At 49.4% G+C, this 14,606-nt stretch overlaps 1 protein-coding gene across 3 annotated transcripts in view; it reads right to left on the bottom strand.

The window, feature by feature from the left end:
- The window catches only part of KCNAB1 (potassium voltage-gated channel subfamily A regulatory beta subunit 1), a 74,843-nt gene that overhangs the window by 40,506 nt on the left and 19,731 nt on the right, over positions 1-14,606 (bottom strand). Inside the window, exon 1 of one of the 3 annotated variants that reach the window (XM_062603069.1) lies at positions 11,864-13,038. The exons of the other annotated variants lie outside the window; for them this stretch is intronic. Coding sequence (XP_062459053.1) covers positions 11,864-12,084 — 221 coding nt within the window. The 5' untranslated portion in view covers positions 12,085-13,038. Of the gene's footprint in view, positions 1-11,863; positions 13,039-14,606 lie in introns of those variants that run through there. 3 annotated transcript variants of the gene reach the window in all.

The following is a 14,606-nucleotide window of genomic DNA, read 5'->3' as shown; positions in this document are numbered from 1 at the left end:
ATTTATTTATTGCAGGATAGGGTTTAAAACCTTAGTTCTCGAATAGCAAGAATACTGATTTTTAACAAATGCAATGTGTGTTTTTCCTTACTCTAGTACAAACTGTCTTCCTGTTTGTCCCTCGGAAATATTCTCTGTTTTTAAATGGAAACTATTTCACCCTAATATGAATGGAAAGACCACGTGAACCACTCCATACAGGCACATTGGAACAGCATGAAGGTTCCTGACGGCATTTGTACATCCCAGCTGCGGCCAATGGGGATGGGGCACCTTTGGGGTTTCCTCTTGGAAAACCACCTTTTGCAGTGGCAGGCAGGCCAGACAGAAGTGCTTTCACCTGCTGTTTGTCAGAGACACCCCTGGCAGAGACAGTCCCGCTATGCCCAGCTGTGCCTGCAGTGTCAGGCTGTCCCCATGCCCAACAGCCCAAAAGTTGCTGTGGAACTTTGGATGCTCAGACCAAGGCACCACATCAGAGCAAAGGCTTCATGCATGGGCTGAGGTCAAGGATATCAAATCTCAGGAAATTTTTAACTCTATTTTCAAATTATATCAGTCATAGAGGAACAGGCAAAGCTGTAGAAGAAGCTGGACCAGAGTAGATGACCCAGCGGACACTTGAGCAAGATTTAAACACAGATTTATTTCCTTGGTTGAGCATGTGCAATCTTATATTTGCTTTAACATTCAATCTTACACTTGCAGTGTTTGACTGTGTTTATATTTGCTGCTTTGCAAGCTACTTTGTAAACTCTTCTATCTATGATGTTATAGAAATTTGATTTATGTGTGTCCGCAGTAGTGTGGTGAAGGTGTACCCTGAGTAACACTGCTTTTCCATATTATTCCAGAGCAGAAGTGGATGGATAACATGGTCCTGAGAGCATCTTCTTTCCTATCCAGCTTTCTGCAGCAAGTGGTTGAGGACCACTGGCTGCCCTGTGTTACCCAATGCGGTTTGGGGGAACTGGTGACTGCCCCCACCCTTGCAGCAGTGATGTAAGTATTAGGTAAATGATACAAAATAGGAGAAAAAAAACCACCTGCTACTGGTGGAGTAACTGCAGAGACAAAACAGGACAGCATTGATCGGCTGAAAAACAAAAGCAGGGAAGGCAGGAGATGGGTCCTGGGCAATGCAAACCCTGGCTTGGCAGCAGGAGGGGCAGCAAGCACAGGCAACGACTGTGCTAGGGGACAAACAGGTGCCTAAATGGCGTCTGTCCCCTGTTTCTTGCCTCTCTTCACACTTTCCAATTCATCCCTCGTACTCGTAGGGCCACCGGGTGCGTGGGTGGTCGCTTCAGCTGAAATTCCCCAGAATGTTTTTTGGCTGCATCCTCTGAAAAGTTGCAGATGACGCATTAAAATGTAGATAAGGCAAAATAGATGGGCCACAGCCAAGCGCAGGGGCTGCTGCGCGTGGCTCTGGCAGACGTGCTGGTGTGCTCAGCCTCCCCACGTGGGATCCGTGCCATGAATGAGGCTCCCTCATGCGATGCTTCTGCCCACTTCAGCCCTCCTGCCCAAGCTCTGGTGAGACCGGCCAAGAGGCAGTCTGCCCGGAGGCTGGGTGCCGGCACTGGCACAGAGCCACTTGCCACCCCAGGCTGCAGCCGGCCCCCGGGCACACACACACACTGCCCAGGCAGCCTCTTGCCCACAGCTGGAACAGGAATGGTTGCCGAGAGTTTGCTGCAATGGCATCCTGAAGCTGTGTGCAGCCCACGGCTCTGCTGCTCCCTCCATGCTTCGCCAGCCGTTGGACCCAAGGATGAAACAAAGGAAAAGGAAAAATATTTGTCATTCTGCAGTGATGCTTTTAAAGTGCAGAGTTTCAAATTTCTGGGGGAATTACGTTATCCTTGCAAAATAAATAAATAAATATGCCTTGCAGTTCCTAAAGGATCTGAATGAATCAAGTTATGTCTAGAAATGAGAGGACCAGGGAGCTCTCCATCACACCTACGCAAAGGCTAATCCACACATTCCCCACCACCTTTCAGTATACCCAGCCCCACGGTGCTACGGGTCTCAGAGGGCTGGATGAAGACCCTCCAACCTGGAACATGTGCCTAACCCTGTCACACCAATCGTGTCCATTCCACTTTGCACATGTAGGAAATCAGTATAAACAAGTCATACCTGTGTGTACGGTGCTGACTATACTGTCACTAGTCAATATGTTCCATAGGGTTGTAAATAATAGATGCCATTTTCTCTCATTTCAGTACTACTTCAGACTGAAAGAGGCAAAATAAAATACCTCAGAAGGTATTAGTCACCAAGCTGAAGTGATTGAACAAGCTGAAACTGGAAAACACGTATTTTCTTCACAAGCAGGAGAGGCTAATCTGACAAAATCACAAGACCAATGAACGTGAAGGAATCCAAGCAGCCCTGGACAATGACAGGTGCTCAGTGCAGCCGTAGCAACTCTGCCCTATCTGCAGCCGGGAGCACCCACAGCAGGATCAGCCCGGGAAGGGAGCCTTTTGCTTTGGAGGGGTAATTTATTTGTGCATAAGTATTTAGGTAAAGACTATTTGCATGAACCATTCCAAAAATAAGCAGCCTGATGGAGGCAGACTGCTGTGAAAAATAGCTGGGTTTTGTTCTGTGCAGGACTTCTTAGCCTTTCAGAGAGAAAGGACATTTTTGACAGATTTTAAATACTTCTGAAATCAGTTGTAGCAGTTTCACAGCTGGTGCAGCTGGAGCTGTGACCAGGCTTGACTGTTCTGGCTAATGTATTGCCAACAGGAAAATACAGGTATGCTATGGAAGTTTTACAACTTCATACACAAAATACTTCTAAAACAGCTTGTTTCCATACAAGACACGTTTTTGTGACTTACACAACCCCTTCATAAGCAACATGCAAGCTGGGTGTATGCCAGGTAATCCTAACAGCCTCAGCCCAGCAATCACCTTGCTTGTGCCCCTTCTGTGCAAGGAGGCCATCCTGTTCACTGAATCTGAGGTTTTCCAGATGTGTTGCCTCCAGCTGAATTCAAGCTGGCAGCAAGCCCTGCAGTAGGCTCTCACAGCAGCCTTGCATGCTGTAAGCAATAACTAGACATCAAACACATGCCAGCTTTCCTCCTTTGAACCTGCTAGGGGCAAGGTACCAGAGCCTCATTGGGGTGCCACGTACAAAGGGGCTCCAGGAGCTTCAGAACCTTATTTTTCCATAAGCTTATAGCTTCTCCTGCTTCTCCAGCCCTGTGTCACACCATTGATCATTTCTGTTAGTTCTCTAGGCAGAGCTTTGCCAGCAAGTACCTCCCAAAACTCTTTAGTGCAGTGCCTGCAGAGCCCTGACACCCCAGGCAAGGCATCTCAGAAACCAGGCACTGTTCCCCACTCCCACCTGCCTGCCAGGAGGTTTCATGGTGCTACAAAAATAGTTTGAGAAATATTTCTAATACATCTGTATAACATGAGGATCAAGTTTCAATTTGCTGAAGGGATGATGCTGTACCTCCCCTGGGGGACACTGCTGTGGCAGGAGCTATCTGGGAAGCAGTGAGAGAGCATCACTGCAGGACAGCAGTGCTGTGCATCCCAGAGTGACCCCAGGACACAACAGACAGGGCACAGCCTGCCCCAAAAGACTGTGAGCTCTCATACATGCCCAGGGCCACCACAGTCTCAGAGGCTACTGTATTATCCTTCCTGCCTTCTCCATGACGTATAAAGTGGGCACAACAGCAGTAGATGTGGACAGAGAGCAGCTTCTGATCAGCTCCTAAAACGGGTTTGTTCAGGAGCAAATGCCTTCTAACCCCTGCAGAGGCTCCTGTAAGCATGTCTTTGACTCCTGCAGAGTGACGGGAAGCATCACCTGGACCACCCCAATGAAGAGGGCTGGGATAAGGAGTAGGACACAGTAGCCAAATCTCTATGTGTGTTAGCAAGATCCACCCAAACCATCCACTGAATTTACATCAGGTTCAGGTATCTATCCACCACTGAGCAGCCCCAGGCATTGGTTTGTTGGACATTTTCTGAGTACTGAAACATGGGGAAGTTTTGCGGGAGCAGGAGCTGGAAAAACAGCTCCATGGAACTTTCCCTCTCCCACCACAGTGCTAACTAAGCACACACTGAGCCCCAGGCAAAGAGGGGATGTCCACTGACTTGCAGCAGGGAAAATATCATCCCAGCTTTAACCTCTGGCTCACACCGAGTCACACACAGAGCGTTTTCTTTTCCTTACTGAGAAGCAATTTCTTAACAAACATGTTCTACAGATGGCACTTTACAGTGTTAGTCTAAAATAAAAATTAAAACTGAGTTTTGCCAAAGCAGCCATGCTAAAATAATACATTTTAAATATCTTAAACTGTGCGCTTCACAAGTAATTAAATTAGCTGTATTTCTGCATTACATCTTCTCTTCCACCCATTTAAGCATTAGATTAATGTTGTCATGCAGATTTTAAAAGGAAAATATCACACTGAGGAAAACGGTTCAGGACATGCGGAATGAAGCAGGGTAAGATTTAGCAGCCAGTTAGTGAGGAGCTTGCTTCAGCCATCACTATGAAGCAGGGAGCTTCCCCACAGTGCCTTGAACCAGGGGACAGCCACCACCACGAGCCAGTGCTGTTGAGAGTGGACCCTGGGTCTGGTGGCACAGGGAGCAGCAGCGTTGTGACAGCCACCCACTGGTGACAGGGACAGTGCCCTGGCTGCTCCCATGCCCTGCACAGCTCGCCCACAGGCAAGCTTTGAGAAGCTGTGCAGCTCATCACCAGAATATGATTGCATTATTTAAAAGCTTCCATAATGTATCATCATTTTTCTTCGGCTTAACAAATCTGACATGCAAACTGTGCTCTCTAAAACACCATTTGTCCCTGAATTCAATCTTATTCTCTTCAACTCATCACTCTCTCTTGGGATTAAAATGGAGAGGGGTGGGGGGGTGAGAATCAATGGCATAGCAAGCCCTAGCTTGTTGCTGTGCCCCTCTCCCCATGACCTTCAGTGCTACCAGCATGATGCAGAGGCCAGGCCAGGCAATTCGTCATCCCCAGACCTTGCTCCATGGGGAGCAGGGGACAGCGTATACTGGGGGATATGTAGCATTTTGCATGCCATCCTGGCCAGGGAAGTGGGGACTATCATGGCGTAGCTGGGCAGAGATGATGTCAAATGCTGACACCCCTCCTCTGTATAACGGTCCCCCCCTCTGGTGCTAACATACGAGCCAGTGCCACTCTGACTGGTTGTGTATTTCTCCCTGAACCAGACCTCACTTGAAGATATATAATTAAGCTGGTGGACCAATCCTAACAAATTAGGAACGTTTTCATGAAGAATATTTGAATACTTGGAAATAACATTAAAAATCAATTTTTTAATTAACTAAAGTTGATGTAGCAGGTTCTTGGATTGGTTGGGTCTCTATAGAGGAAGGGGAGAAGAAGAAACCCTGAGCAGAAGAAATCCCTTTACTGCCCCTGGGGAGTGAAGAGCAGAGCAGAACCTGCAGATCCGGCAGCACTGGGTATCGCTTCTCCTGCAACAAAGCCATGCAGGGATAGATGGGAAGCAGCGACTCAGCCAGGCAGGCACCACCTGGGCAGTCTGCTTTAAAAATAAAAGGAGGCTTTGCTTTATCTCAACCCTAGAAGAGGACATACATTTTCAGGGCTTACACTCAGCCCAGGTAACTGCAAAGTCTTCATTTACAGAAGATGTGAAAGCCAGGGAGTGAGTATACCTTTGACAAATTCCATGCACTACCATATTTTTAGAGTTTACACAGTAAGTACATGTGTAGTTAAATCTAAAGCTTACTTTGTCTATCCTGGTTTTAACATTGCAATGTGAAACAGGGCCTTTGCGTCAATGTCATGAGACAAGAAAAATACAGACCACAGCCTCACTTAGCAGCTACGAAGTCCTGAGAGCCATTAGGAATCTGAGAGCAGCAGAAACCAGCACAGATTTTGTTTACTCAACTGGTTCCTTTTTCTCCTCCTTTGAGTTATTCCTGCCTTCTCTGTAGCCATTATAAGATAGAGTCCTGGGGGGAAAACCATTGTGAATTCAGTGTAAATCCATTCTGTTCACTGGATTAGTCTTAATTTACAGCAATAAAATGAAGATCAGATGATGAGCCATAAAAATCAACCTGATGTGGAGAGCTACTGAAATAACATGCAATTTTATATCAAAATAATGGTGCCATTTGTATATGAGTGCTTAAAACTACTCATAATTGATGCAAGACTTAAATAAACCACAGATTCCTAAATATATGAGTAGCTATTACAGTTAATGCTTGTAGGTTCAAGGGAAAAGAAGACACAAGTCCTGAAACACTGCTAAGAAACTCCTGCTTTCATTTACACCCCTTGAAAAGCATAAGAGCTTTATCTTCTATTTCCAGACTAATTTTGCAGCCCAAAGTCACCTGAGTGTGTTTCCAAACTGGCAGGTTGGAAGTTGCTTTTGACTCCTCTAAGCCGACACTTGGACCAGCTATACAGCCAGGTGTGCTGCACAAGGTCTGCATACAAAGTGTGCTTTATGGTGCAATTCTAGCGTTAATAATACTACATTTCTACGTAAGAAACTTGCACTTTGATAAAAGCATTGCAATTTATGCTTCTAGCCCACGGGTCACCCAGGGTGTGTTCAACAGAGTGGAAACCGCCAGTGATCACAGAGGCAAAAGTCATTTTCCTGATGGTAATCACACGGCTCTGAGTCTTTGCAGGGCTCCATCCCCTGCAGGCAGCAGTTCCTACTCTGTCTGCAAGCTCTCAGTAGATACGCTGGGGACCTCTCCAGGGAGGGAGAATGGCTGTGGGATGTTTCCCAGGAGCACAATTGCTCTTCTCCCCAGCCTGATAACCCTGGGAGGGAAGGTGCTCCAGAGCACCTCTCCCCTCTGGGCTGGGACCTGGAAAGGTTTGAGTTAACCATAGGATTGAGAGTTTTATACTTGCTATATACCTTAATTGTGTTTGCCAGCAGATATTTATTTAGGCAAAAAAGTAGGATGATGAATTCTGTGTGCTGTATTTTTATCGTCCCTTTTAATATCTGTAATTGGTGTGCAGAGCCAGTGGAGTGCTGCTCTGACCCTGAGTAAGTCAAGCCCACGGCCGCCTTTCCAGGAGGGGGAAGAGAGACATCTCACTAGAGCCACCGGAGGAGCACTCCCACCGCTGCGGAGCACTACATTAGCGTCTCTTTGTTAATGCGCTTTGACAATAGCCCATGATTTCAGGCACACAGTGAAGAAAAACGACTGCAAACTGCTGATGAAGTTTTAGCCAGAGGGATGTAATGACCTCCACTGGAATGTGGCCAGGGCACCGCCTCAGTGCCACTGGGGACACTGGAAGGTCCTACAGCCTGCACCCTGGCAAGAAGCAGCACAGGCAGCCAGTCAGGAAAAGATTGACCAGGCCACCCTGCACCAAGCTTGCTGCAAACACAGGCACCCACGATTCTGAGACATACCTGTGGCTCTAACAGGAGGAAGAAGACAGGCAGCAGCACCCATGGTCTCCTCCAGACTCTCTGCATCCATTCAGGTTCATGCTGGTGCTTTGCCCTCCACAGCAGCAGCCAGTGCTCAGCAGTAACTGAACAGTGCAGCACCAGCACCAGGGAGAGCTTGGCACCTCCTGGGTGCCTGTGAAAGGTCTTTGGTTGCCAAAGCTGCTCTGGATCTTGCAAAACGACATGTAGCTCTGGCACGGCCAGTGCCCAGCAACTACAAGAAGCACTATTTCCCCTATGGCGCCTGCAGCAGCAGGGCAGATGCCTTTGCAGACATGGACAAGAAGGAACGAGGTTCCCAAGCTCACATTCCCACATAGGCTGCTTACATCCCTGCTAGCCACTACTGACACCCATCCTCAGAGACCTCCACAACACAGGCAGGAGCCCCAGCGTTGTGGTGGCATGGGCATGGTGGCCATGAGTAGCTTGTGAGATGGGACTGGACATCCCACACTAAGGGCGAGGGATGGGTTTCTCCAAAAATGATGATGCCTGGCCTCTCTGCACCTTTGCCGCAGGCTCTGTGCCAGCCGCAGGGTGAGCACAGCCTATTAACTACACCAGTTTACCTTTGCAGTTCAAGATTTTTTGTTTAGGCTCACACTGGAGTTAATGGTCAAAGCTGCTGCCATCAATTGTTTCTGAACACAAATAGTCGAGCTTTGTAAATTGGGTCCCTCGTGCCCATGTGCTGGCAGAGCTCTCATAAAAGGCTATTTTTGAACTGCTGACGGCCCAGAATCAGCAGCGCAGAGGATGGAGCTAGAGCTAAGCCCTGCATAGCTGAGCTCCCTGCCACGTCCTGAGAATGGACCAGGATCATGGGCAGTCGGGATGCTCTGGGACAAAGCTCTGCCATTCTGCATGCATGATGGCAAGGCGGCCAGTTTGTGCATGGGGAAACTGGTCGTACAAGTCTCAGTCTGAGGAGTTGCTCTCTGTGGTAGCCATGGCACATCTCAAATAGTCCCACGCACCAGGGTCAGGGCTGGATCCACTTTACTGACAACTTGGATTGGGCTGACAATGAATTAGGCAAATTAGGAAGAAGAAGAACCTAAGCTGTGACCTTCTCAAGGCCCAAAGCAGGTGAAGACCCAGCCTGCCAGCCCTCCTCCCACCAGAGGGACGCAAAAATACTTCCTTTGTTTTCAGCAGTGGTGCAGCAGATTGCAATTTTCCAAGCCAAGCACTGCAACTACATCATTTCCAAGGAAAGACTTGAAGGGATCCCAAATATTCTCCCTGAGCATCTGGGCAGGCTCCCCAGGGGAACTGAAGTGGAGCATTAAAAAGGATAAAAGGGAACGGCCCCTCTTCCTCTTTGCCTCTTGCAAGCAGGAGGCAGCTGAAGCTGTCCCCAGCAGTGTCAGCAGAGGCAATATCTGGGGAGGTCCCATCCGGCTTATGCCACAGTCTGACAGAGAACATGCAAAATAAGACATAGCAAACACAAAGCTGAGGTTTGCTGACGCGAATGCCGCTGGAACGCACCTGAGTCCTAATATTTGCAGATGTTCCCTGATGAACACGTTTATTCCAGTAAACTTTGTCTTTTATCTTTCAATTTGGTCTCTGAGCTGGAATGGGCCCAGAAACATGTCGTGTGATGACAAGCCCCCGAGCTGGCTCCTCTCCCGCCCCCACCCCTGTCACAGGCGTAGTAGCTGTCTCTCCCTTTTACATAATCCCACTGGCATCAGGAGTGCCTGGCAGCCGGGGGAGGCTGCACTGGGGTTGGGAAACATCCCGGGAGTGGTGTAGGAGCTGTGGGATAGCCCTGCCAGGGGGGTGGCAGCATCCCTTAGGGTCTAAAGGAGAAGAGCCTATTGGTATTTTTAGTCTAAAACAAGGGGCAGTTTAGCTAGCGGGTCATATTCAGCAGCATATACTGTATAGGTCAGCATCAGGGACATAATTCAAGCAGAAAAGGAACTGGGAAAGACTTCAGCTTCAAATGTAAGGGAACTTTACAGGATTATTGTTGCAGCCATCGGGGAAAGCCTTTGGCTTCTCCATGTGCTGGATTTCCCTCAAACTGAGGAACCAGACCCAGAGATGAACATGAAATATCAGCCTTATAGTTGTTGGTAGGTGTTTTCCCTAACTAAAGGTTATCTCAATTCAGCAGCATCACAGATGAGCCCGGAGGTTTAGTCAGCTCTTCCTCCAAATTCCCCTGCGCTTCTTCTCTTGGGGAAGAAATCAGCTCTAGATACGGAGAGATCTGGGAGCAGAAACAGGGATTAGTCATAAAGATAAAACATCAGCCTTGTCACCAATGAGCTGCTATTCCTGATGCAATTCCCCAGGTCTCGGACAGCGAAAGCTGGGGGAGCCATCAGGGCTGTGCTAAACACCAGCGGGACAATTCAGCCCTCACTCGTGAAACCTTATCTGGAAATAAGGCAGAACGAATCTACAAAGGCCCAGCTTTGGCGTCTGCAGGAGCATTTGTGTCATGTGGGCAACAAAGAATTTCAATTACCCAAAGTGAGGATACACTGATAGTGCTGGGAGCCCGCAGGAAATCAGCAGAGATAACTGCCAGCAATTAGTACATGGTGTCTGAAAGCCCAAAGAGCAAAAGCCATGACCTGGTAACAGATCATGTCTCGGAAGGACATGGTCAAAGACATGGCTCCCACAGATGTGCTTATGGGGGAAACTGAGGCATGGAAGTGCAATAGCATGGATAGGGCTGTGAGAGGGGAGAGGGGGTCACAGGAAGTCCCTGACTGGCTGTGACCACTCCACCACCCCCTACTCCACCAAGGAGGCTGATTAAAGGACAAGTTATGTTGATTCTGAGAGCTGCCTCTCTTTGGGCAGGACCTGCTACCATCCCCCCAGTACTGCCCTTGCCACAGCTAGGCCAGACCACAGCACCCAGGAGCTGGGACTGCCACCCCCCAGGACCCCTCCAAAGCACTGAGCCTACCCCACCATGACACCCACAGCACTCCATCCTCTGGGAGCTGGCTCCAGGATGTATTAATCAGCATTTCTGCTCCCACTGCATGCTCCTCTGCCAGGGCCGCCAGCATCACTTCTGCTGCCAAAACCATGCTGGGGAACAAGCAACGGGAGCATGCAACGCTTGTGATAAAAGTTGTCCACAGCTGAACAACAGGATCAAGCAGTCGGAAAGGCAGGGCTTCCACTCGAACAAAGCCTCTGTGTTATTTATCAACCATTCAAGCAACTCACAGCAAATACACCCCATCTGTATGGCTCCTGGAGAGTTAATACTGACATTTTCAGAACTACAGGAGTGCCTAAAACCCAAGCTCTATGATGAGCTGCACTCGAATTTCATGTAACAGTGCTAAAGCCAGCTTGGCTTTGCATCAGTCCCAAGGACCATAAAATCAGTGTAAATGCAAAACTACATCCCTGTCCCAGGTAGTGTCAGAAACAGCTGGCTACACAGCCATTATTCAATGGACTGGGAACAAGCACAGCCAAAGTTGCCCAGAGCCCTGTGCCCCTCACAGCCCTGTCCATGGAGACCCCCTTGTGCCGCACGTTGGGCTGCTCTGCCTTGGGCAAGGGCTGCAGAGCATTGCCAGGCTAGTCCCTTCCCCCAGTCCATGTAATGTCATCCAGGAGTAGTTGAAAAGGACATCCTGAACAGGCAAAGCTAACCACCAAAGTCATAGAAATACTTCTCATTTTCAGCTGAAGGCATGACAGTGAAGCTTATCAGCTGCCCACACTGAGCACTTCAGATTGAAGCCACAGCCATTCATTGTTTTTCCTGCTTAGGTTAAGAGGAATAAAAAACTGTAAGATGCATGAGGCATTTTATCAGAATGCCTGCAGGGTTTTTTTCCTGCATTTCACCTGAAATTGGCTTTGATCTCATCTTCACTAAGCAAATCAAGTGAAAAGTCACTAATGTGTCACCATGATGAAATGGTTCCCAAGGCAGACACTTTTTACCTCCACACAACATGCTGCAAATGAACTTTTCCTGTCCAGCCTCAAACATGCTTTGCTAATCATTTTTTCTGCTCATTAGTACCAATATGCATTACATTAAGCACGTAATAGAAACCATCTTAATACCACTATCATAAATTCACAGTGTTGTATATAATCTACCCAGGTAAGTGGGTTTTTTTGTATAAAACCACAAATACATATACCTGCAAAAACATTAACACCCAAATGCTATTCAGTTACGCACAAGTTTAAAAATCTATTAATAACCTCAGTAGAGAGCTCCTCTGCAAAACCGTATGCATCCAGGCAGGCAATTCTTTAGAGGCAAAGTAAAGAGCTATTACACTGCAACATAACAAAGAACAATACTGTGACCATACCTGTATTTCATGCCCGTTTGCTTTGCGGTGGATTCTTTTAATGAAATGTGGTGCTGAGGGGTAAATGTCCCCAGACTGCGAGCAATAATAGCCACTGTCCGAAATTTTGCCCGGGCTGCATTTACTACGTTCGGGGTAGTGGTGTTCTGCTTGCTGATGAGTCTGTCTTCACCATTTCGACTCTTCAAGTTGTGCTCTGTGCAGGCTATGGACACTTGCATCGCGCCCTCAGTACACCTTTAGTCACCGTCCAGGTCGCAGCCAGAGCCCCCGGCGCCCTGATGTGGGCTGCAGGCTGCCCAGCAGTGCAGGGCTCGGTCCCAAACGCTGCCGAGGAAACCTGCCGACCTCGATCTCACAGAAGCAGCCGAGGCAGCTGGGGTCCCCTGGAGAGCCGGGCTGTGTCCCTGCGATGCCCGGAGAGAAGACCCGAACTTGACAAAGCAATCGCAAAAGCAGGTTTCAGCTCACTCTCAGATCTCCCCTTGCAATATTTGGTGCTTAGACAAAAGCATCCATCCAGTCAGGTGCTTTCGGAGACATAAAGCTGTTCCTTCATGATGAACCGTCAGCAGCAGCTGCCGCTCGGTCTTGATGGAGGCTTACTCGTAGTTGCCGGTTTTAAATCAATGCAGGCATGCTGCAAGCGCTGGCTCCAGCACCCGCTGGACCACAAACTGCTGACCAGGCAGCCTTGCTGGCTGAAGAATCGTCGACTCGCCAGCCAGTCTCTAAGGACCAGCAGTATCCATCCGGTTCTCCCTCGCCCAGATGCAGCAGTCCGCTACATCCCACCCATGGCAGCCCCGCTGAGCGCTGGAGCTGGCACCTGTGAGGGAGGCGGAACGGCCCCAGCTCTGCAGCAGCTCCTGGGATCACCCCGTCAGGAGCCAGTGGGAAGCATGGGAACGGGCCTCCTTTGTGCTCAGGGGGAAGACAGGCACTTCAGGCAGATGCCTCCCAAAAAAATAGCTGCCGGCATCGCTAAACAAGGAGAGGACCTCTTATAGTGAGGAAAAAATCGATGTTAAAATGGGCTAATTATGGAAAAAGAGGGGAAGGGGAGGTCGGTGGGAGAGAGAAAAATCGCTCTGCTACAGTGTGCCAGTGAGTTAACACGTTAATCCCATGTTTCTGGCACCCGGAGCAGCCGCCTGCAGACCCACGCTCACAGCAGTGCCAGGGTTAATTCTTCCCCCCCGCCACCTCCCGGCATCGCCAGCTGAATAAGCCGCAGCGCAAAGTCTTTGAAGCAAACCATCCCTGTCCCTTGGGGCAGCCGGGGCTGCAGTTGAAGCAGGGAGCCCCGCTCCAAGAGCTTGTCAGTGCCCACTGCCGTGTGCCACCCCTCACAGGGCGCTGGCTTTGGGAGCAGAGGACAGGGGCAGACCGCGGACCCCTGGGCTGGTGAGCTGGGCACTGGAGGGAGAGGCAGGGATGGAGCGGTTTGGAGTCACCCCCAGGATCACTGCCAGTCACGGCCACCCAGTAGAGCAGCCCTAAGGGAGGAGGGGTATTGCGGGGTGGTGAGCAGCAGTTTGGGCACACCCCGGGTGCAGACCCATGAGAGGCTGCTTGGGGTGTGCAGGGGTGGCAGCACAGAGCAGGCGGGTGGGTGAGTGCTGCAGTCAACCGCGGGCCTTTTCCCAGCCCTGCACCAGCTGATGGGGAGTGGTCCACAGGGGCTTCCCACATGCCACTATTAAATCTGTCCTCAGGCACCCAGGAGGGCTGGGGTGTGGGTGGGGGCACCTCCAGAGGGCCTCTTGTCCACCTCTTGCTCATTGCCCTGACTGCCCAGGACCCTGTCCCACCGGGGTGTGAGCAGCTCCAAAGCTGGACATCCCCCAAGCCCTTCTGGTGACCTGCCAGGCTCTCTCCTGCTCAAGGCACACAAATGTGGAACAGAAGCAGCGGCAAGAAGAGAGTAGCAGGAGGTGCTGGTGTGGCAGTGATGACCTGTTTTGAAAGATGTCCTGAAAGATTACAAACCTTTGATTTCCTCCCCTGCAGCAGGGGTAAACCATGGTTCCCCCCTCCCCATCCTGCTGAGGAGGGGGAGTGCGAGACTGGCTGGGTAGACAGCCAGCTAGGACCACCCAGAGTAGCAGGGTGAATAGCTTCTGATGATTGCTTTGCAGTTTGCTTATCTAATGGCTTATTAATGCTATACTTCATGTTTCTTTGAGGGTGAAAAGCATTATAGCAGAATAAGGAAAATTACTTTGTGATATTTTCCTAAAGACAATTAACAGTTAATCACACAACAGGCCCACAAACTCCCAACTGTGAGCAAACCCCCTTGGCACAAGGGTTGGGAGAGGAGCAGGGCTATCTGTGGGGTGGAAGTCAAAAAGCTAAATAAAACTGAACTAATGGCTGCAAGGCTCTGTCACAGACACAAGATTTAGTTTTGAGAGTTTCCAGACATCTAATCAATGAGTTAGTATTACAGATCACAAATTAGTCCTCTAAATATCTAGAAAAGAGTGTGTCATCTGGGGAATGTGTCATGGGATTGCTGACACCAAGGTATCCCACAGCGCGGCCTCATCCAGGACATCCTCTGTGCCTTCATGGGACTAGAGCTTAGGTGGAGGCACCCACAGGGCTCTGCCTTGACAGCACAGCCAGCCCAGTACAGACTATGCACCCATTTGGCTTTTGGAGCTCGGCTTTGCGTTTCAGAGCCCAAAGCAAGATGGACAAAACTGGGATTATTTCTCTCTCTCTGATGGACATA

This window comes from Pezoporus occidentalis, unplaced genomic scaffold (genome assembly GCF_034315485.1).
Source record: "Pezoporus occidentalis ecotype Australia unplaced genomic scaffold, CSIRO_AGI_Poc_V1 ctg8, whole genome shotgun sequence".
NCBI lineage: Eukaryota > Metazoa > Chordata > Aves > Psittaciformes > Psittacidae > Pezoporus > Pezoporus occidentalis.
This window is presented reverse-complemented; position numbering and strand designations above follow the sequence as displayed.